The sequence below is a fragment of the Equus przewalskii genome, chromosome 18 (genome assembly GCF_037783145.1).
Source record: "Equus przewalskii isolate Varuska chromosome 18, EquPr2, whole genome shotgun sequence".
Taxonomy (NCBI): domain Eukaryota; kingdom Metazoa; phylum Chordata; class Mammalia; order Perissodactyla; family Equidae; genus Equus; species Equus przewalskii.
In genome coordinates this window covers 13314626-13337192 of record NC_091848.1, presented here as the reverse complement: position 1 = coordinate 13337192, position 22567 = coordinate 13314626, and the positions used below count along the sequence as shown (strand labels likewise).

General features: G+C 42.1%; 1 protein-coding gene across 31 annotated transcripts in view; it reads left to right on the top strand.

The window, feature by feature from the left end:
• The window catches only part of TNIK (TRAF2 and NCK interacting kinase), a 383771-nt gene that overhangs the window by 72839 nt on the left and 288365 nt on the right, over positions 1 to 22567 (top strand). For all 31 annotated transcript variants that reach the window (XM_070583121.1, XM_070583113.1, XM_070583127.1 and 28 more), the window contains exon 2: positions 11640 to 11705. In XM_070583121.1, the coding sequence (XP_070439222.1) occupies positions 11640 to 11705 (66 nt within the window). The remainder of the gene's footprint in view (positions 1 to 11639; positions 11706 to 22567) is intronic.

Genomic DNA, 22567 nt, shown 5'->3' with positions numbered 1-22567 from the left:
GTATAAAGGCCCCAATCCAGAAATCATCTGCCTTGTAAAACCAACCAACGAAGCAACTTGTGTATCCTTTGTGCTAGCCTAGACGTAGGGACAAAAGCCTCGAGGAAAAAAATAGATCAGATGCCAGTGAAGGCCTGTTACAAACGGTCTGTATGTGAGTTTGTATTAAGCAGCCATCTGTACCATTAGTGGCAACACCAAGTGATGACTGGGGTGGGCTCGTGCTGCCATCTGCCAGATGACAGGCCCCTGCCCAGGTAGATGCTGATGGGCTCTTGGCTGCTCCCATGTGGCTCTTCGCCATCCCACCCTTCTCTGGAAGGGAGAGGGTGATAGGGGATCCAACCATCCAATATTAACCTCCTCTCCCCATAGAGAGGGCCTGTCGTCAGCTGCATGGTTGCTGGTAGGTGTAGGAGAAATGCTGAGAATGTGTTCAGGCAAATGTTAGTGTTGTTGGTCCGCTGTAAGCAGGTGGTGAGTGAATACCTTTGGGGAGGGGTTAAGGCTCTTCTTTCCAAAATAGAACCTTGGATGGTTTCCTAATCTTTCTTACTTAATTATTTAGGTAATCAGTTCTTGTCTTTAAAGTCCATCTGCTCCAGTGGCTATCTTTTTTCTTTATCTAAGCATCTTTGAAAAGGCAAAATGCCAAAACCTTTGCAAGTCTGGTTCCCATCATTTTGACCTCGTGTTGCTGGAGATGCTGGGAAGTTACCCTGTCCTGACAGGCCCAGAGAGATCCCATGTTTGTATCTCTCTAAACTGTCTGATACGTTTCCCGAAACAGCTGTGTAATCTCTGCCACAACCTGATGATGGAAGGGAGGGGCCAGGGTTGGGGGGCCTGCATGTACAGACTGACCTTTAGAGCAACTTGCAATGTTTGACTTGGACAGACTGTGGGAGAGTTGAGGAAAGTTCTGGAAGGTGGAGATCCCTGTCCTTGTCCAATTGCTGCCTTGTGGCCTAGTATCCAGGAGAGTTTTCTCCATCTGCTTTATGGAGTTTGTGTGCCTTTCCCGGTGGTGGATGTGTTGGAAGTAGCCCCTGAAGGCAGCAGTGGGTTTTCTGTGTTCCACATGTGCACAGGCAGCTCTGTGGGCTCAGCTGGGGAGCTCCGGTCAGGAAGCAGGAGAGGGGCTGGCTGGTGAATCCCCGTGTTGACAAGGGGTTAAAGTACCTGTGTACCCAAATCAGAAAATATGTTCAAGTTCCTGCTATAAGTCCTTCCTGGGTTGTTCTCCTTTTGTGTTCTTAATTATATATGCCTATTTCCCAGTGTAAGTCAATGGACAATAATCAGTTGTTGTAGAATTCTTCATTTTCGCCTGTAAGGAAATAATTCAGAATGGAGCTAAATATGAGTGTGAATATGCAAAGTCTGCAAACTGAAAAAATATATTTTGAAAAATTCCATTTATCTCCTATGCTCGTGTATACCTGTGAGATCCTGAATTGACTGTCGCGATGATCTCGAGTTGGGGATGTGTGATAAGTCCTGTTACATCGATTCTGAACGTGAATTAAATTCACTTCTCAACTCAAATACCTGGAATTTAGGATTGAATATTAGTGCCTCCCTTCCTCTCCACCTGCGCCTCCCACTGCCCCGGCTCCCTTCCCTTCCAGCCCCACGATTTGAAAGACAGTGAGTGAGTCCTCTGGTTTATCAAAGGGTTTTATTGGACAGAGGGAAAAATTACAAGTCAAGGTCTTGGGGTCTTGACCTAATTCTACCTCTAACCAGATGAGACCCTGACAGATCTCCTAAATACCCTTGTTGGGAAAAACTTGTGATTTTATGAGTATCTAGCACCTGCCTGGGTTTCACCTTGCTCTTCTGTAAAGTGGGGAGAGGGAGTTTGTTGATACGGTCTCAGAAGTCCCTGCTCCAGATGTCAGAGATCTTACTGCACTGTGCCTGTCACTAGTTGAACTGGTGATGTGGGGGACTTGATTCATCCAGCAAATATATTTTTTGAGTGTCTGTAATGTCCCAGTCGCTGATCTAAGTAACAGGGATACTGTGGCGAATGAAGCCGGTAGAAGGCATTCCTTCTCGGAGTTTGCGTCGAGGATGAAGGGTCATTGGCACTTTTGAGTGCTTACAATATGGCAGACATTGCCTTAAATGTGTTATGTATATTAATTTTTTGGTCAAATAATCCTATGAAGTAGGTACTACTATTATCACTATTTGACAGTGGTGGAAACTGGGGCACAGGGAGATTAAATAGCATGCTCAAGGTCACGTAGCTAGTAAATGGTGAAGCTGGGATCAAAATCAGGCTTTTGGGCTGTAGTGTCTATGGCTTTAACATTGCTGTGGTGTACTCACTCACTAGCTATATGTCTCTCACTGTCAATTGATTGGTTAAGTTAAAGTAATCAGTATTCATCCTAGCTGATAACAAAGTAGAAAAAGAAAAGAAATTGTAGCTTTGGATAGAAATCTGACATCCTGCTAGGTCTCCATCTCTGGGATGCTAGGCTCTGATGGGAAGGCCGGGGCACAGAGCACCCAAGGCACATTCGACTTCTGGTTTCCCAGCCACTTGGCTGGTTGCATCTGCCTGGTTTGAGGTCACCAGCCCTTCTCTGGCTCCATTCTTAAACCGCATGACCTTCTTCATTCCCGTAATAGCAAGTTAATTTCAGCACTGGCCATTTGTTGAGAAGTGAGTAATGATGGATTTGGCTTCCAATAATCTGGATTTGAATCCTGGCTCTACTATTGACCAATGCTGTCACCTTGAACAACTTCTTTTTCTTTTCTGAGGAAGATTCACCCTGAGCTAACATCTGTGCTCTGACATCTTCCTCTGTTTTTGTATGTGGACTGCCACCATAGTGTAGCCGCCGACAAGTGGTGTAGGTCTGTGCCCGGGAACTGAACCTGGGCTGCCAAAGTGGAGTGCACCAAACTTAACCACTAGGCTATGGGGCTGGCCCCTTGGACAGCTTTTAATAACACCAGCAGCAATGGCAGTAATGGCAGGACTGCCCTTCCCAAAGGATGATGCGGGACACGTGGAGCTGGGGGGAGGTGCAGGATGCAGCCTTATGAGGAAGGCAGGTCAAGCGGGATTATCCCGTTTTACAGATGGGGAAACCAGAATATGAGAGGTCAAATAACGCTAGCAAGGAGTAGAATCCCCTCTTGAACCATAACCTTTTTGCACCAGTCCTCTGATAGGTCCGCATAGTTTAATTTGTTCTATACAGATGATCAAGTGGGAAAATTCAGCAGTGTTTTATCTTTGTTGTTTTATGTATTTGTTAGTTGAATTACCTTTTCCAGTAGAGATGCATGGCTTGGCAGTATGTTAATAGAGTTAGGGCTGGGCTGTATTCTCTATCTCCCAAGTATATACTCTCAGAGCACCTTGTATTTTTCCTGCATGCTGCTTGTCATTGTAATTGAATTGTAATTTGTTGACTGTGTATATGTCGTCTGTGCTCATGTCTACACCTTCATCAGGCTGGAAGCGCCGGGAGGCAGGGCCCGGTGAACCTCCTGCTTCTACCTCGGACAGCAGGTGGGTGTGCAGGGTGCAGGTAGCACCCAGGGACTGAGAGGACCCCATTGCGGAAGGCATGACCTTCGGGTCCTAAGACCCTCACTGCGTTAGAAGGAGGGAAGGTCAGTTAAAGGAGCTTTGAGGGGCGCTGCCTGGCTGTTCGTGCAGCACCGGCTGGGATGGGGCCTGTTGCGTCCGCAGTGTTTCCTAGCGCTGTTCTGACTTCGGGAGAACGATGGTGTTGGAAAGCCTGACGGCTCAAGATAAATATGGAGAGTTCTCCTACTGTTCCTGTTTTCTTTGTTCTGTTTTGCTTTTGTAAGCATATGCTTGTCAGTTAGGGTTGAAACTGAACAAAACAGCTGCTAAATATGGTTCTAAAAGGAATAACATTTTGGTCTTTTTCAGGCCCGCAGGTTTAGAGTGAGCACAGTCGTTTGTCAGATGTCAGTAGGGAATCTGGGGTAGGCACTCATGCTGGGAGCCGCAGCAGCCGTCTCTGTTCTCTTGGGGTCCATTTCACCTGCCAAAGAGCTGGTGACCTCAGGTGGAAGATCTGTCACAGAGTGGCTATGTCTTTAAGAGGAGTGTGGCAGAAGGGTGTCTAGAGTCTGTTTAAGCCATTGCTCATGATCCCTCCCAAGCCCAGTCTTAATTTCATTTTCAGAGAAGGGGGAGGGGTTGGGAAGAATATGCATCAGCATTTGTGATGATAAGGAAGCAGTCATCCTGCTCATGTATTGAGGTTTGCCTTTTTCAGTCTTTGGGATGTAGTCTAGAGATGTTATTTAGTGTTCTGATAAATCCAGTATCGTTCAGAGGACCTGGAAAAATTAGAGTACAGCTCAGTGACTGGGAATATTAACCCCTAGATCTTAAACCTCTCCACCCTGCTGCCAAGTCAGGCTCGAGCCTGCCAAGGCTGCCTGAATTTCATCAGCTGATAGAACAGAGAATTTATTCCAACATCCCAGGAGCCCAAAACGTTAATGTGTCTTCCCAAGTGTCTCACTAATTTCTAAAGAGATGTCTCTTTGTCCGTAAATATCTGACCCTGTTTGCTAAGCATGTGGTGATATTGGTTAAAAAACAATAGGCTTTCTTTTATTGGCTTTGTTAGTTGAAAATATATGAAATACAGACTGAATTTTTCTGTGGCATATTCCTTGTATATTAAATGAACTCTTTTTCAAAGAGAAAAAAAGGAAAGGAAGGCGGGTAATATTTATTGAGGTCCTGTTATGTATCAGACCCTGAGCTCATCCAGACCCTTTCACAGCCCTCACAGTAACCCCGTGAGGGAAGTAATACTGTCCCATTTTAAAGATGAAGGAACTGAGCTCATAGCAGTTATGAAACTTGTCCAAGGTTAGAGACCTAGCAAGTGGCAAATCAAGGGCTGGAGATTCTGATTCCAAGAAGCTGATGGAGCAGTGAGTGGCTAAGAGCTCAGGGTTTGGGGTCTGACCAGCTGAACACCCATCTTGGCTCTGCCATGGCTGGTGTGACCTTGACCAAGTGCTTAATTTCTCTGTGCCTCAGTGTCCTCATCTGTAAAACAGAGATAACAATAGCAAGCCACTTGGTACAGTTGTGATAATTAAATGAGCTATTTATAGAAAATGCTTAGAATAGTGCCTGGCATCTAAGTACTCACGAACTGTTAGCTATTAATGTGATTTTTATTATCGTGACTAACCAAATTTGCCTTTATCAGTATTTGCTGAAAAGTTACATTTTCTTTCATGGAACAGCTTGCCTTTTGAAATGTAGTTATATTTCATTATGAAATAATGTAAACTATTCTACCTTAGAATTAAATTCCTTTTCAGCCTCTCGGCAAAGGTTAAGATCTGAATAAAGGCATGTGTAGCCAACAGGGATTCCTGACTTTGGTAAATGTCAATGATTTGCTCTTTTCTCCTTGGTGTATGTAACCTTCTTCTATGCTGCCCATCCTGCTTTATGAGTAGCTAAGCAAACACAAGAGGGAAAATTAAGCTGATCCTTGTCTCTTAGCTTGCCTGTCTTTGTAACATGATCATTAGGTACAGCATCTTCTGTTGCACTGCACATGGCCGCATCCTGGCAGCCTGTCTCCTCAGTGCACCTGAGGCACGGCTTACACCAACGGGTTTTATGGATTTTCCTTAGCGCTGGGAAAATCAGAGGAGCTTATGCATGTGACACTTTTGTGCAAGTGGGAGTGAGTAAGGGGGATGGAGGGGGCAGTGGCTAGGACAGCTTGTCTAGGTTGAAAAAGAAATGACATAAGTTTGCTAGACCTTTGGGTCCACATGCTGATCCCATTTTTTGTGGCTTCCTCTACACATGTTGTAGAGAATTGGGATGGGGACATCAGCCTTATTGAGTAAATAATTATGTCTAGCAGTTATGTGTTGGACACTGTGCTAAATGCTGGGAAATACTAAGATAAATACGTTACAGTCCCGCTCTCAGGGCATTTGTAATCCCTCAAGGGGGAGAATGAAAGATGGGATAGCAGTATATGGAAGTGGTTATCACAGAGCCGTGCATGACATGCTGCGGGTACAGAGAGGTGGTGACACTAAGTTGAGAAAGGCTTCACAGGGAAGGTGGCAAACTGCACTTTCAAGGATGGACCTTCCTGGTAGAGAACGGTAGAAGGAAGAATCTTGGCATAGACATGAACTGAGGCACAGAGATATGAGCGAGGGTGGTGTCTTAGGGAAATGGCAGGTGGTCTGAGGTGGTGGGTTATGGCACAAAGTAGTGGAACACCAGGCTGGGAATGAAGGCCGGGCCTGAGAATGACAGGACCTTGCCTTTCATTTTGAACCACATTGTGTAGGATTTTGAGGTATGGAGTGTTGTATTAAGAAATGCCTATTGTAGAAAGATCTGTGTGAAGGATAGATTGAAAGAAGGAAAGAATTGATTGAAAGTAAATAGTCTCGGCAAAAAATGGTGAGGCTTATTGTATGAATGGAGTGGAGTAGATGGCTATGGTGGACATTCGGAGATAAAATCGTTAGCACTTAGTGAACAAGAGGATGGGACCTTGGGGTCAGCCTACTTTTAAGGTATGTACAGAAGAAATAAAGTCTCTGTGAGATGTTGAGTGGTTTGATGGAAGAGAAAGGAGGGGATATATTTCCACAAGAGTGGTGGTGCTCAGCAGCGTAAATGCCTCAAAGAAGACCGCTGGGACAGGACTGAGGAGAGACCATTACAAATAAGAAATTGAGGTCAGTGGTGACCCTTGGGAGAAATCACTTTAGGGTCTTGCAAGAGCGGAGGCAACAGCTGAAAGCTTACCATGTTCAAGCCATATCACTATTCCATAAGAACATAGCTAACAATTGCATGCATTTGTCTAAGGGATATTCACAAACATCCAGCTCTCCAGGTCCTTGGGTTGGGGGTATGGGAGAGGAAAGCCGAGGGTCAGTGCTAAGTTGAAGTGTCCCTGAACAATACATCTGCCTTCTGCTTTCTAGGGTCTCAAAGAACCCCCTCCTTGCAAATACCATGACTCTAATTGTGCCATGTTGTCTTATTACTATCAGCACACTGTAGAAAGTAGATGCTTATAGACTTCTCTTCCAGTTCCGAGCTGCTACTCATTTGTAGCCATGATGCTTGTATTGGATGCTGTGGTGTGTCACTCAGATCCCCTCTCCACTACTGAAGCACTCGTTGTCCATCTGCTGGGAGTGTAGGCAGCTAGTGATGGTTCTCGCCTGGGAATTTGTCCTCATCTGAAAAGTGTTGCTTCACCCTAGATCACAACCTCTGGCATGGGGACAGGGGATAGCCTGCATACAATGACTAGTCAGTGGAGGTGGGGTTTAAAGGCCTCCCTGCCTAAAGGTGGGATAATTCTGAAGAGTCCGCCCAGCCCCAGAGCTCCTGTGGCATCAGAGGCAGTTTTTCTTCCACTGTATTGCAGATGAACTCTCCATCTGCTCAGTCCCATATTTCTTCCTTCACTCTCCCTCCCACTCGTATGGATTCTCCCACCCCAATAAATTCCCCCTCTGTAAATCTCGGCGATTCTCAGAGTCCCTTTCCTGGGGAATTGCCCTGATTCGATGATTATTTCCAGTTTGGTTGCCTACCCAAGGCGGGTCACCAAATTCTGTAGTCCCTTTGCTCTTTGCTTCTGAGCCCCTTGGGTGTGTCCAGTGAAAAGAGTGTCTTTCTCAGCAGCTGGAAGGAAAGTCTCAGCATTGAGCACCCCCGCCCCCACTCCAATTGCTCCAATTGGCTGGGCCATATGCGAGTTAATGGACTTTTCAGGAACGGGAAAGAGTCTAGAAGTCAGCGGCCCAGCTCCGCTTGAGACCTACCCATTAAACCCTAGCCTGAGGAGGGGTCTGTGAGGTGAGGTGAGCCCTGGGTGTAGAAGCTGGTCTGAACTTTACACCCTGTTTCTGCTCCTGCCCTCCCCTCCCCCCATCTTCTGCCTCCCAGGCTCCTTAAGGCAGCTAGTAGTCATGGTCCTGCATCTCCTCTCTTTCGTTAATTTTTTCTTTTTAGTCAAGAAAAATGAGTGTTGAAAACACAATTGACATATTTCAAGCAAATGTAGAACCTCTCTCGAAATTTGTTGCAGAAACACCACTGAGCAAACAAACTACTGGGAGGCACGGCTTAGACACAAACAGCAGCTGCCACCGTTTGTGGGTGCTTTTTTCCCTCTTTTCCTCATTTCTTTCTAATTCCGTTTGTAATAAAACCTGCTGTCTAAGGGCCTCTCTAAGTTTAGCAAACCCGATTTTTCTTTCCCATCCTGAGGCCTCCCAGGTGGCCATGACAGTGTCTTTTAGCTGTGGCATCTCGGTCGACAGAGCTCTAGGCCCTTACTGTGTTCTGCCGTCCCCTGGTTCCATCTGGAACGTTGTCCACACCACCTTGACTGGGTGGGGCGTGGCTGGAACTTCTGGACTTCTAGATCTGTCGGGACATGAGTCTGGAGTGTGATTTCCTGCCCTTTTGGCCTTGTAACAATGAATGATGCTAATTTCAATCTGTCTCAGTGACTAAGCGCTTCAACTGTTCGTTTTTTGTTTTTGTTTTGTTTTTTATTTGTTTTCTCGGTGGAATCTTTGAAGGCTAATAGCAAAGGGCTTTTCTTGGGCCTATTTGCTAAAGACTGTAAGTTTAAAGAACTCTAACTTGTTACATCAAACTCATCTGTCTTCTTCCCATCAACAGTAGCCCTGAAGCAGCTGCTAGCAGTGAAATGCTGCTAGTGGTGTGGAATTCCTCAGCTTAAAAATGACTCCTATTAGCTATTAATAGATTGCTGACTGTGTGCGGGGCGGGGTGCTGGGCCCTCACTTACTCTGCTCCAGAGCTCTGCTGGGTAGATGTCATCCCCGTGTCATCTGCTCAGGGACTAAGTTGCTCTCCAGGGTCTCATGGGGTCACACAGCCAGTCAAGACAAAGCTAGTGTTCAGCCCAGGTCTGTCTGAAGCCAAAGCTCAGGCCTTCCCCCTCCAGCCTCTCAGCCACCGTAATAATCTATGGCAGTGCTCACAGGAAAGTGTCGACTGGAGATGGCAAATGCTTTTTAGACCAGAGATTTCAGTCTTTTTAATTTGTCCCTCAAAGTCTTTTTTTTTTTTAAAAGTGAGTCAGTGCCTAACATTTAAAAATTAGGAGATCTCACGTTAAATAAAATGTTCAGTTTTTCTTTTTCTTTTTTTGAGCAAGATTAGCCCTGAGCTAACGTCTGCCGCCAATCCTCCTCTTTTTGCTGAGGAAGATTGGCCCTGAGCTAACACCTGTGCCCATCTTCTTCTACTTTTTTTTTTTTAAAGATTTTATTTTTTTTTCCTTTTTCTCCCCAAAGCCCCCCGGTACATAATTGTATATTCTTTGTTGTGGTTCCTTCTAGTTGTGGCAAGTGGGATGCTGCCTCAGCGTGGTTTGATGAGCAGTGCCATGTCCGCGCCCAGGATTTGAACCAACGAAACACTGGTCCGCCTGCAGCGGAGCACGCGAACTTAACCACTCGGCCACGGGGCCAGCCCCATCTTCTTCTACTTTTTATATGTGGGACGCCTGCCACAGCATGGCTTGCTAAGTGGTGCTAGGTCCACGCTCAGGATTCGAAGGGGTGAACCTCAAGCCACTGTAGTGGAGCTTACAAACTTAACCGCTATACCACCAGTCTGGCCTCTATTTTTTTTTAAAGTAATTTTATTGGGATTATAATGGCTTATAACATCGTGTAATTTCGGGTGTACATTATTATCACTTCCTGAATACCCTTCATTGTGCTCACCCCCAGTAGTCTAATTTTTATCCATCACCATATATATGTGTCCCTCTGTCCCTTTTGCTCATCCCCAACACCCTTCCCCTCTGGTAACCACTAATCTGTTCTCTTTATCCATGTATTTGTTATCTTCCACATATGACTGAAATCATGCAGTATTTATCTTTCTCTGTCTGGCTTATTTCACTAACATTATACCCTCAAGGTCCATCCATGTTGTTACAAATGGGACAATGTTGTCTTTTTTATGGCCGAGTAGTATTCCGTTGTGTGTGTGTATATATATATATATATATATATATACACACACACCACATCTTCTTTATCCATTCATCTGTAGAAGGGTGCTTGGGTTGCTTCCACATCTTGCCCATTGTAAATAATGCTGCAGTGAACATAGGGGTGCATAAATCTCTTTGGATCATTGATTTCAAGCTCTTTGGATAGATACCCAGTAGTGGGATAGTTGGATTGTATGGTAGTTCTATTTTTAATTTTTGAGAAATCTCCATACTGTTTTGCATAGGGGCTGTACTAGTTTGTGTTCACACCAGCAGTGCATGAGCATTCCCTTTTCTCCACATCCTCTCCAACATTTGTTGTTTTCTGTCTTGGTGGTTGTAGCCATTCTGACCAGGTTAAGGTGGTATCTCATTGTAGTTTTGATTTGTATTTCCCTAATAATTAGTGATGTTGAGCATCGTTTGATGTATCTGTTGGTCATCTATATGTCTTCCGTGGAAAAATGTCTGTTCATGTCCTCTGCCCATTTTTTTGATCTGGTTGTTTGTTTCAAAATGTTCAGTTTTTCTTTAAAAAAAATCTTTAGACCTGGCAATAGTATGCTTCTAGGTTGACATGACAACAACTGGTTCAGTCTGGTCACAGCCCTGCCCCCTCCCCTTAGAGGAGACAGGACTTCTTCAGTTTGCCCCAGGCCCCAGCTGGCCCACACTTGACTCATTTACTTTACTTACCTGGCCTCTGTGGACATCTAAGTTTGTGATTCTTGATTTAGGCCTTTAAAGAAACAATTTCTGTCCAGTTAGGAATCAATAGAGGTCAAATTCCATTTCTACCTTGAGTTGAATTTTATAGGCTTTGATTTTTCTTTTCAACTTTTTGGAATGGTAATTCGGTCATAATAGCAGTAATTATTGGGCATTTATTGGGCATTCTAACATTTAGCTGACTCTGAGGGTTAGCAGACACCGGTTTGTTGTTAAGAACTTGCGTAATACTCCAATTTGGTTCGTATTCTAACCTGCGGGTACCCTGCGGGTTCTGTGGGAATGAGAGAGGCAGCGTTGTACAGAGGGGAGACGAATCTAAAGAAAAGCAATCTGAGAGATGTAGTTCTGTCAGATTCTGTTTTCTCTGGGGAACTGTTGACTCCCTTGGGTGAGATGGGCCCCCCCGTATAGGAACACCCCTTTCTTAACTGCCAGGGTTCAACACAGTGAGCCGCTCAGAAATTTCAAAGAGAAAGATCTTAACAGTCAGAACCCTCTCAGGATGATGAATCATTCCTTTTATCTTGATGGACCTGTGTGTTTCCATTTGACAGTGGGAAATATATTAATTCTTTTTTATTGTTTCCATGGAAGTCGTGTCTCCTTTTGTCTGATTTAAACACATCTTATAGAAATGTGAAATAGAAGCAGAATGGATTTTGACTAATTTCATAGCTGCAGCTGAATTGCATTTTAATAGTATTTAATATTAACATATGAGAACCCCCAAAGCTAAAGTTATTTATTTGCTTATTTTAAATATTTGCTTCTGATTGAGACAATGCCTAGAATATTGTTTTGAATTTTTATTGTTTGTTTATGTTCTTTCAGGACCCTGCAGGGATCTTTGAATTGGTGGAACTTGTTGGAAATGGAACATATGGACAAGTTTATAAGGTGAGTTCATTGGGTTTGAACATGGCGTATGTGTGGTCTCGGTTCATGAATGCTGAGTAGCAGAGCTGTTTATTCTTGCTCGTATATGCTTCATAATAGATTTAAAATGGAATAATATATTTGTTAATTAATTCTCCATCTTTTCAAACATATCTGTGGTCCCATTGGTTAAACTGGATTCTGGGATTTGGGCATTTCCCTTCATTGTGTATTACAATGTTTATGTTGGACACGTGAATTCTGATGTTGCATATTTGAAGCTCTTTAAGAGCTTAGTTTCTGTTACTTTAATCACTGCCAGAACTGTTTTCAAAGGAGCAAAGGATGCCATTTACTTCAGAAATTTAAGCTGTTAATGTATGGCAGCTGGAAAAGTAGATTTGTTATTGGCCTAGGGCAGGAGTTAAATGAGTTGAGTGATCGGTGTTGGGAGAACACTGGCTACCTCAGAAAGCAGAGGCCGAATGGCAGCAGTGACTTTACAAGACAGGAAATAATTAAAAGTTAAACTTGAGCTTAGATGGAACTGAGGAATAAGAAGTCCTTTTTGCCCTTTGACTAATTTTTGCTTACAAATTCACTCAAGAAATGCTTTTAAAAGATATTTTCCCCAGTAAATGATCTGAAAAAATGGTCGTTTGAAAATGTGGGTTGATTTCCCTTCTGATTATCAAAAGGAAATGGAAATGAACTGTTTTTGGACTAAAACTCAGGGTTTTAGTGAATGAGCTATTGAAATAAATGCCTTCAAAACAAACCAACTGTTTCCTCATGATTATTTCTAGGGAAATATCCATCATTTTCCTGAGTGGTAGTGATATGGGGTGGCATTTCCATTACAAATTATCTCTCTTGTTCTATTTTTAAAAATTCCATCTTTGAGCCCTAAACTTCTCCTAGTTGATTAAAATTGCTGTAGAAGTCATCCAAATTATAGTATTTCTAATTCTCCAGAATGTTGAAAGTATATATATGGTGTTCTTGAGAATCTGGTTTTTAAAGCACAATTGTAAATGGATACATATTTAAACTGTTATATATTGGGAGGTACCTTTGGTGTCCACGCTAGGGGAATATTTCTCCCTTGCAAGAAATGATTATTCCTAAAATGTCAACCCCCTATTATTAGACAGAATGTAGTCTACCTGAGCTCTTCACTTGACATTGATCTTGTCTGACGCAAGAAGGAAATGTGTCTCAGCAAATGCTTTTAAATACTTTCAATGAAGATAATTAGGTTGGAAGATTGTGTTATTGCATTTTGAGAAATTGGATTGAACTTGTGAAATGCTGTGAACCTAATGAATTAAGCTCTGATTTAGGTAGAAAATTACTTCTGATTTGCTGTCAATATGGAGACAGAACTCTGTAGCATTCTGTTGGCTTTATGGCGCCGTTTCTTAGACCTGCTCCATTGTACTATGCTTCCCACCTGTGGAGTACACATTTGGGAGACGCTTCATAACTGTGTCCAATAAGCCAAGAGGTGGACTGTGCACTCTTGCCAGAGAAGATAACAAAGTGATTCAATTAAGGACGAGGATGTTTGGAAAATCCAGAATTATCCCTAATTTCCTGTCACCTTAAAAAAAAGAGAAAGAAACAAATGGCAAGTGGTCTCAGATCTTTTTAGAGAGAAAAGATATTTACTCACTGTGTTGTTAACATTATTCTTCTAAAGGGTGCCATTTTCTTAGTGGTTGATACAAAACTTTGGCCTCTCTCAAGCTGAAGGGAGACTGCAAAGAATGGTCATGGCGAACGCTTTGGACTTTGGGACAAGAGGCTTGGTGTCTTTTATGAGCCCTATGTATTGTTTTGTGGCATTGTATGTTTCCTGTGCATTAGTCAAATGAGAATATAGTTAGAAATATTTTGGGGAGTTGTAATGCTTTATCTAAAGAATTGAAATTCCATACACAGTTAAGGATTTGGTTTCTAGACAAGCAGATGATATTAGGTGACATGCCTCATGAACAGGGACACCTGGGTTCCCTGAGCCACTAATCCAGTCTTGTTTTTACTGAGTTTTGAAGGATTAAAGTTTAATAAAATAGCAAAATCTTAACTCAAACATAACTTTATATACTTTATATATGTTACTATGTATAACTATATATGCTTTATGTGCTTTAACAAATATTCTTTATAGCCCTTGAAAGAGATTTCTATACAAAAAAATTCTATGATAAATACTTTCTTTACATTAAGTATTAAACCTTTGATTTAAATTTTTTGTAAATCTAGCTTTTGGTGTTCCTGAATTGCATAAAATGAGGCATACCTTTATGAACAACTATATGGACATAGCCTTTATTTTATGGAAAGATTCATCGTAACTTTCTTTTTATAAGTTGTCCTAAAAGAATCATAATATAATTTTATTTACAAGTAGTTTTTAAGAAACATACTTAATAGAATAAACAAAAAGTATATGTAGACATTAAGAGAATATTTCCTGAAGTATGTCAGTATATAGCCACGTACATCTGGATGTGTAAATATAAATATTTTTTATAAAGGTCACTTAATAATGTTTAGCTTTTCAAATTTGCTTCCAGTCTTGCTCCCAAGCTTGGGAGCTCCCAAGTTTAGCTGTGTCTGTCCTTGGAAGCCTAGATTTGCTTATCTTTAGCATTTTGGTCCCAGGTGGTCAAGTGGTAATTCACTGTCTGTTTTTTACTTTATTTACTGGACAGAATACATAAATAATAAAGAGCACTTTTAATGAGGAAACCATCTTCCTGGGCCCATGGCTCCCATTAAAAACTAAACCAACAAAAGGCCACATACCTGTCTGCTAGAGGTTTTGGCTGTTTATTAGCATGCCACCTATTGGGAACCTAATGGAATCCAGACAATGTTTTTGTTAAAATAGAATAATTATTTTAATAAGTTGAAATAATTGTTTAACCCTTATGGCTTAAACACCACTAAATCTTAGCCACAGATTTCAAGTGAATGGTAGTCTATCCTGTTTCTTGATTTGTCCTTTTGAAATATATATTGGTTATTTCAGGGATGGAGACATACCTTATCCCAGCGTGACAATGTGAATTGGGAATATGGTAGATTCCTCAGTATCTCTCAGGTTTTTCTTGGAACCTCAGTAAGGTTGTAAAATGTGAAGTAAAGAGGCCATCTTGGTGTCGTAGACCTTGTGAGAGAGAGCACTGTGAGGGAGGGAAGTGTGTGTGTGTGTGTCTGTGTTTTCAAAGGGGTGCAAGGGTCCTCAGAGGTCATCTAGTCCAGTCATTCCTCTGCCCCCTGTCTGTTCAGCCCATCCTTGATCACCTCCAGTCACGGATCTTATTATCTCCTAGTCAGTTCATTTTTCTACAACTCTCTTTAAATATTTGTCATCATGTTGAGCTGAGATTCTGCATTCCTAAAACGTTTACCATTTTAAGTCCATTCCATGCCCTTAGAGCTGTCTTAAAAAAGAAATTAAATCTTCTTCCACAAGAACATAGCCCTTCAGATATTTGAAGAAGACTTCTCCCCGCAAACACATACCCGTGTCTTCTGTTCTCCAGTTAATATAGCATAGCCTTAGTTGCTTAATTAATTCTTCATATGACGAAGACCTGAGGGCCTTCATTGCCTGGCTTCTGACTTGAAACTATTCTAATATATTACTAAAAATAATATTTTATATTTTAAAATAGTTTTCTATTTCATAAAACATTTTATGTCTGTTATCTGATTTCTGATTTAATTTCTGCAATAATTTTGTGAGAACCTTGTTCTCACCTCAGGGTCTTTATAGTAACAGTTCCTCTGTCTAGAACACATTCCCCCAACCTTCTCATGACTGGCTCCTTCTCCTTCAGGTCTCAGCTCACATGTAATCTCCTCAAGGAAACCGCTTTTCATCCTTGTGTCTAATATAGCTGGCCACCGCCTCCGCCTCCCTCTCCATAGACTTTCTCTTTCATGTCAACCTGTTGTATGGTCTTCATGGCATTGCCACTGTCTGAAATTATCTTACTTCTTTGTTTATGTATATTAAACAATTTAAATGAATAGCAAAGGAGGAATAAGGGTTGAGACCTCCTCTGTCTTGTCATCACTATGTCCGCAGTCTGGCACATAGAAGATGTTGACCGTTGCGGGCAGAATTGAGCTCTGTTTTCCTTGATGATTCTTTTTCATTTGTTCCCAGTTTTTTCAGCATTTCCCAGAAGTGCATATTTGTACGAAAGTAATCAACAAAACGCTCTACCTGTCTTTTATTAAAGGTGGGAGGCTGATGTGGAATGTATGCTAATTGAATTGTTGATAGTGTGTGGAAGCAAGACCCATGCTGGAAATTTAAAAAACAAGGCAAATCAGTTTCCTGGGGTTGAGACTCCTGGCAGAGGTTCTCAAACTTTAGGGGGAATAATGAATATTTGGGAAATTATTAAAAATGTAGATTTCCAGGCCCTACGTCTGAAATTTTGTTTCAGTAGGTCTGGGGTGGAGTCCAGGGATCTGCTCTTCACAGAAGTATATGGGTTCATTCTGCTGTCCAGGGCCCTGGGGCCACACCTCCAGAAACTCAGCAGACGTCATTGTAGATTACCCTGTTGTAGGGCCGCTTGAGTGAATGCTAATGCTAATGTTTTTTGTGGTCATTTGCGGTAGGATTTCTAGCTGACTCACACTTGCGTAAACTGAGAAAAGTGAAAAACATAAAGATCTTGACCTGAGATCTGATGTCAACCAGTGTGACGTCCTCATTCAGAGATTTGACTTTCGGTGTTTCTGTTTGAGGTGCTTGTGATTACAGTTTAAGGTTGTTCCTGAATAAGTCATCTTAAGACCTGAGAGTTGATGTGGTCAAAAATGACCGTTTTTTTTTTTTTTTAAAGATTTTATTTTCCTTTGTCTCCCCAAAGCTCCCCGGTACTTAGTTCATATTCTAGTTGTGGGTCTTTCTAGTTGTGGCATGTGGGATGCCGCCTCAGCATGGTCTGATGAGTGGTGCCATGTCCGCGCCCAGGATCCAAACTGGAGAAACCCTGGGCTGCCAAAATGGAGTGCGTGAACTTAACCACTTGGCCACGGGGCCAGCCCCAAAAATGACTTTCTATGTGAAGAATATGAACCTGTTGCATGAGATTTCCTCAGATCTGTGTATTGTGATCTCTTAATTAACCTTCTGTTAAAATAAGATAAAGCATTTTAATGGGAGGCTTATTAATAGTCTTGATATGAAGGTGATTCTATGACATACTCAGCATGCAATGTAGCTTTTCGTAGTCTGTTCTAATGAAGCATGAATTGTACCATTCATGTCTTGTTTGGTAAGGAGTGAATATGGGAGAATGTTGTGTTTCTTAGATAATGGTGGCATTTGTTTCTTTAATCGAGAATTTCCAATATAAAGAATACATTCTTTCACATTTGTTGAGTGCCAATGAAAAAAGCCCTGTGCATTGTGTGGGAAGAATGCAGAGTCTACTGAGGTGGTTCCGACTCTACAGAAGTGTGCAATCAGATTGTCTAATTAAGATTCTGAGTGCTTGCTATGTGCTAAAGGTTATCATATATGTATTGTCTGGTTATTCCTCATGATTTTCAGGGGCGGAAATTAAAGCACATTTATTAAACCACATTATCACTCCAAGGCAGGGTTTCTTAACTGAAGCACTATTGACGTTTTGGGTCAGATAACTCTGTGTTGGGAGGAGCTCTTCTGTGCATTGTAGGGTGTTCAGCAGCATCCCTGGCCTCTACCCACGAGATGCCAGTAGCACTCCCCAAATCACGAAAATCAAAAATGTCTCCAGACATTGCCAAATGTCTCCTGGGGGGCAAAATTGTTCCTAGTTGAGAAGCACTTCTCTAAGGATAAGACAAAATAGTAAAACTCTTAAAATTGAGACACAAACAGAGACAGTGGGAGTGTACAATCTGGTGCTATTAATGCTGTCCAGGCAGAGTGGGGACCTGAATGGACTGTAGGAGGGGGATTTGGAAAAACCCCAGAGGCCTTGGATTTGCACATCTTGGAGGGTAATTTAGCATTTTGATGAGTGGAAAGGAGTGCAGCAAAAGGACTCAGGGCAGGACTGAGCTGGATTCCCAGTCTAGTTCTGTCTCGTTCTAGTTGTGTGAAGATAGCCAACTCTCCGAGTCTGAATTCCTTCATCAATTATTAATAGTACAGCATAGGGTTGTTATGAAAACTCAAGAGTAATGTATGTGGAAGCCCTGAGCCCAGTGCCTGACACACAGTGGACACTCAGTAACCTTTTCTTCTTCCAAAACATGTGTGCCAATGGGAGCCTAGCTTACCAGTTCTTTCCATGGTCTTGTTTTTGTAGAAGATTTTGTGGTATGAAAGAAACATTCATGGAAGGTGAATTCAGAAACACACTTATCTTTGTGCTTTGCCATCTACCTTTGATTTCTTACTGTTTATGAATGCTCAGAATTGCATTATTTACATTAAATCCAATTCTCAATACTTATTTGGCATTTGGTGATCTAATTGCCATTTAGATAACTATAGTTGTCTTTCATGTTAAAAGAAAGCCAATTTCTCAATAATTTATAAAGAGAAGGTAGATTATTAGAAGAAGTAACAAGAACTGGTTGTAGCACTCTGGAATTTGAGTGGGATGAGAGTGGCTAAAATAATTATAGGGGCCGGCCCGGTGACGTAGTGGTTAAGTTCACGCACTCCACTTTGGCAGCCTGGGGTTCGCCAGTTCAGATTCTAGGTGTGGACCTACACGCTGCTTATCAATCCATGCTGTGGTGGCATCCCACATATAAAATAGAGGAAGATGAGCATGGATGTTCGCTCAGGGCCAATCTTCCTCAGCAAAAAGAGGAGGATTGGGGGCAGACGTTAGCTCAGGGCTAATCTTCCTCAAAAAAGACCTCAATTATGTATTTTTCAAATTTGGGTGAAGAATCAACAGTATTTCCTCTTAAGGTAGTACAGGATATGAGTTGAGAGGCTTTATTGTGAGGTTTGTAAGGAATGGAGGGTAGTGAGGGCCTCACTTAGGAGTTGAGGACCTGTCTTAATGATTGCGGTTCTGCCTTCGACTTGCTGTTGCTTTGAGCTTGGTGTGTAAGCACTTAGAGCTTCAGTTTTTCTGATCTGTAAAATGAAAATAAAAATGTCTTTCCTGTTATACCCCACCAGTTTGCTGTGGGGTTGAAACGAATAAGAACTATGAAAATATTTTTAAAAATTTGAACTGTATGTACACTTAAGGTTTGACTATCACTCTTGTCATTTATTACAAGGTAGGCGGCAGAGTCCCGTATACCAGGGTCTAGGGAAGTTTATTCCTGTGTAGTTCTTTCTCTTCCTCATCCTTATGCTCATTATGCTGTGTGTTACCAAGTAAATGCTGTTCCCCTCTGTGTAGTGTGACTCCAGCTACAGATTCATTCTTATGCCCCTTCTGTTTCCTGTTTTGCAATCTTCAGGCAAACAAGGGTGACTGGAGTGAGCGGAGGTCTCTCTGGCTTTGCCTTTGCCTCATTGACATTTGTTAGCTAGTTAGTCACATTTCCCAAAGTGTGTTCAGTGGAACCCCAAAATTAGCTCTGTGAAAAAAGAGTAAAGTGACTAAAGACATTTCATAGCACTACTAACCATCCCTTCCTCTTGAACATAAGCATTTGTATTACTTTGTTTTACCCAGTATTTCCCCAGTTTATTTGACTGTGGACTCTCCCCTTTCCTCCCGCTCCCCCATTCATGCCTCTTGGAATTCTTCCACGGAACACGGACAGTCAGGATGGCTCCTGTCCCTGTATGATGGCTGAGTGCCCATTTCTGCATTGCTGCAACCTCCGTGTTGTCCTATCCCTTTGAATCAGAGGGCATTTTATGTAAAACACGGCTGCAGGGCTGTCTTTCCTGTCTCCTTATAAACCAGGCTCTTGGGCCAGGCCTGATATATTGATTGCCTTTAAGAAGCTTTTTTTTTTTTTTTTTTGCTGTTTATAGTAATAGATTTTATCTATTAAAATCAATTAATGATATGAGTTGAGGATACTAGTTGGTTTCATTCCATTAAAAAATTTTTTTGTACCTGCCAAAATACCCAAGCGCTATTTTTGTAGGAGTGCAGAAACTGTGATTAACATCCAATAGACATTGACAAAATGTCTCTAAGATGCTATAGCACATGCAAAGCTTTGTTCTTAGTCATAGGTTCATTTGACTGTAGCTAAGACTTTAGGATTATCTAGTTCTTATTATTTAGTCTCAGAGTATCCTTTAATTGCAGTTGACCAGAATTATGGGTAACAATTTTACTCCTGCTCCTTAATAAACAGAAGAATCATTTACCCTTGAAATATGTTGGCTTGATGAGCTTTTCATCCTCAGAGATCCCTGTGATGTTTGCAGCTAATTTGGCTCGAGACTACGCCGCCTCATGCTATGATCTGTCAGGTGTAATGAATTAGATGGTCGTCCTGTGAGCACAGAGGAAGACCTTTGTGAGTGCCTGTGTGCCGTATGCCATATGGAAGGGTCGCTTTCTCAGCTAGGTGGTGGAACCTCCAGAGTTGCTACCAAAACTTGCTGCAGGGTACTTGTAGGAATTCTTGTTGCTACCAGTGGTTCTCAGCCCTCACTGTTTATGGATATCATCTGGATAGCTTTGAAAGGCTATAGCTATCTGGACCCTTGTCTGGAAAGTTTCTAGAACTTCCCAGATGCTTCTAATGCACAGCCAGAATTGAGAGCACTGAGCTAAGGCATTGTGTCCCAGGTAGTATAAGAGTGTCTTTTCCTTTGGCAGGAGCCTCCCCCACTCTTGGCTCTATCCTGGGATTTGGTTTACCTTGTTTATTCATTTGTTCAGCATCAGCCTTCATAATAAGCATCTATTATCTGCTTGGCACTTGTGGGCCCACCTTTCATTTGCAGAGTTTAGATTGCCTTCATTTGAAATCCTTTCATTCCCGCTCATATCAGTGATTTGCCAAATAGCTGGATGCACAGCACCCTGGTGACTTGTAGTTTTTAGATCACATAACACCCTTAATGACTTGGTGATTATAAGGCAGTCTCATGTAATTGAACAATCAATAGTTACTGTGTAACTACCATTATTTTAGGGTTATTGGTAACCTGTAAAATTAAACTCCACCAGGATTACCGGCACAGAATTTAGGGCTATGAACAGTTTTAACTATTTTGTACATGAGAGACATCTGAGACTCTTTAAAAAGAATAACTAATAACTGGGGCCCTGAGATTGAATTTCTTATCTCTGTAGTCTAACCTTAAATGGAATTTTATTAAATCCACTTGGATATTTTGCAGGTGCAAAAATAAATATGTATTGTTTCACAAGCAAATAGATACTCTCCACTAAGTAGGAGCCTTGCTTGGTGGGGAGGGTCTGGATTGAAGGAATGAAGCATTGCCAGGGCCTCCCCATAGGGCTGGGTATAGCTGTTCTGCCTAGTGTTGTGGCCTTGGGCATTGCTTCTGATCTTGGTCCTGTTGCTTACTTTCCAAGGCAATGCACAGAACTGCTGTGTCTGTTTTGTTCCCATCTACAACAAAAGAAGGGATAGTTGCTGGCTTACTGAGAACTCTTAATAAATACAAAACAGCTACCATCATCATCATGATGATAATACCAATATCATCTTTCTAGACTGCAGGGAAGCGTTATGGACTAAATCATGGGAAGAACTTGGTTCTCCTTTAGGGAGAGAAAACTTTTGTTTTAGAAAACTTGCCCATAATTATGTAATATGGCCCAGTGGGACGTAGAGTCTTCGGCAGGCCACTAACATGTTCCAGCTGATGCTTTTCTTTAAAGTATTTCTTGAGAAATTCAGTTTTGGTCTGTGCATCACATTCAGGGAGGCAGTGTTAGGCTCCTAGTTGAATTTACTAGAAATCTCATTACTTTTTAGTTTTGCCTCTCTTTTTTTCTCTCTCTCTCATTGTGGTAAAATGTACATCCATGAATACGGTTCAGTGGCTTTAAGCACATTCACATTGTTGTGCAACTGTCCCCACAATCCATCTCCAGAACTTTTTCATGATCCCAAATTGATCGTCTGTCCCCGTTAAACAATAACTCCCCATTTCCCGTCCTTACCCCGTCTTCCCCCAGCTCCTGGTCTTTCTTTTAAAAAATATTCCCAGTAGACTTAATTGTAGAAGTGATGGTTTCCTGGATAGTTTCTTACAACCCTGGCTCGCCAACAAGCCTGGAATGGTCCTGCACATCTGTCTGCCCATGTCTTGGCATTCCTCAGGATGACTCACTGACAACCCGCTTTATGCTCTAGGTGACTGCGCACCCAGCACCTGCAAGGCTGCATCTGTTCTGGGAAGCTGAAGTCCTTGATTTTTCCACCATTTATATCTAAATAAAATGATCCTTCTCAGGTAGAGGTCAGAGTAGAGATGGAAGTCAGTAACAAATGCGCAAGCATTTTGCTTGAATCCTAAAAGAGTGTTGTTAATATTTTCTCTATTAAAATGTTCTGGACTGTGGCTATTTTTATTACAATTTTATAAATGAGATCCTCCTTTACCTTGAAATGTATCAACTATTTTCTTTTTTAGCAGGAAATGTTTTTTCATCGGAAACTCCAGTATTTGATACAACAGCAGAGTGTTTTAGAGGTTAGCTGGGGTCGCCCTCGTGCAGCCGTCCCTTCGCCAATGCTCACTCCCCTGACACTCCCCTCCCTGCATCCATCCACAGAGCAGCCCCACACTCAGGTTCTGAGTCCTCCAGTCCCACGTCTCATGACGTGACTCTGCCTCCTCCTCCAGCCTCATCTTCGGCCCATCCTTACTCACCATGTGCTTCAGTGGTACCTCATTGCTCAGCATTCATACACACAGCATGCAGTTTGTGTTTATT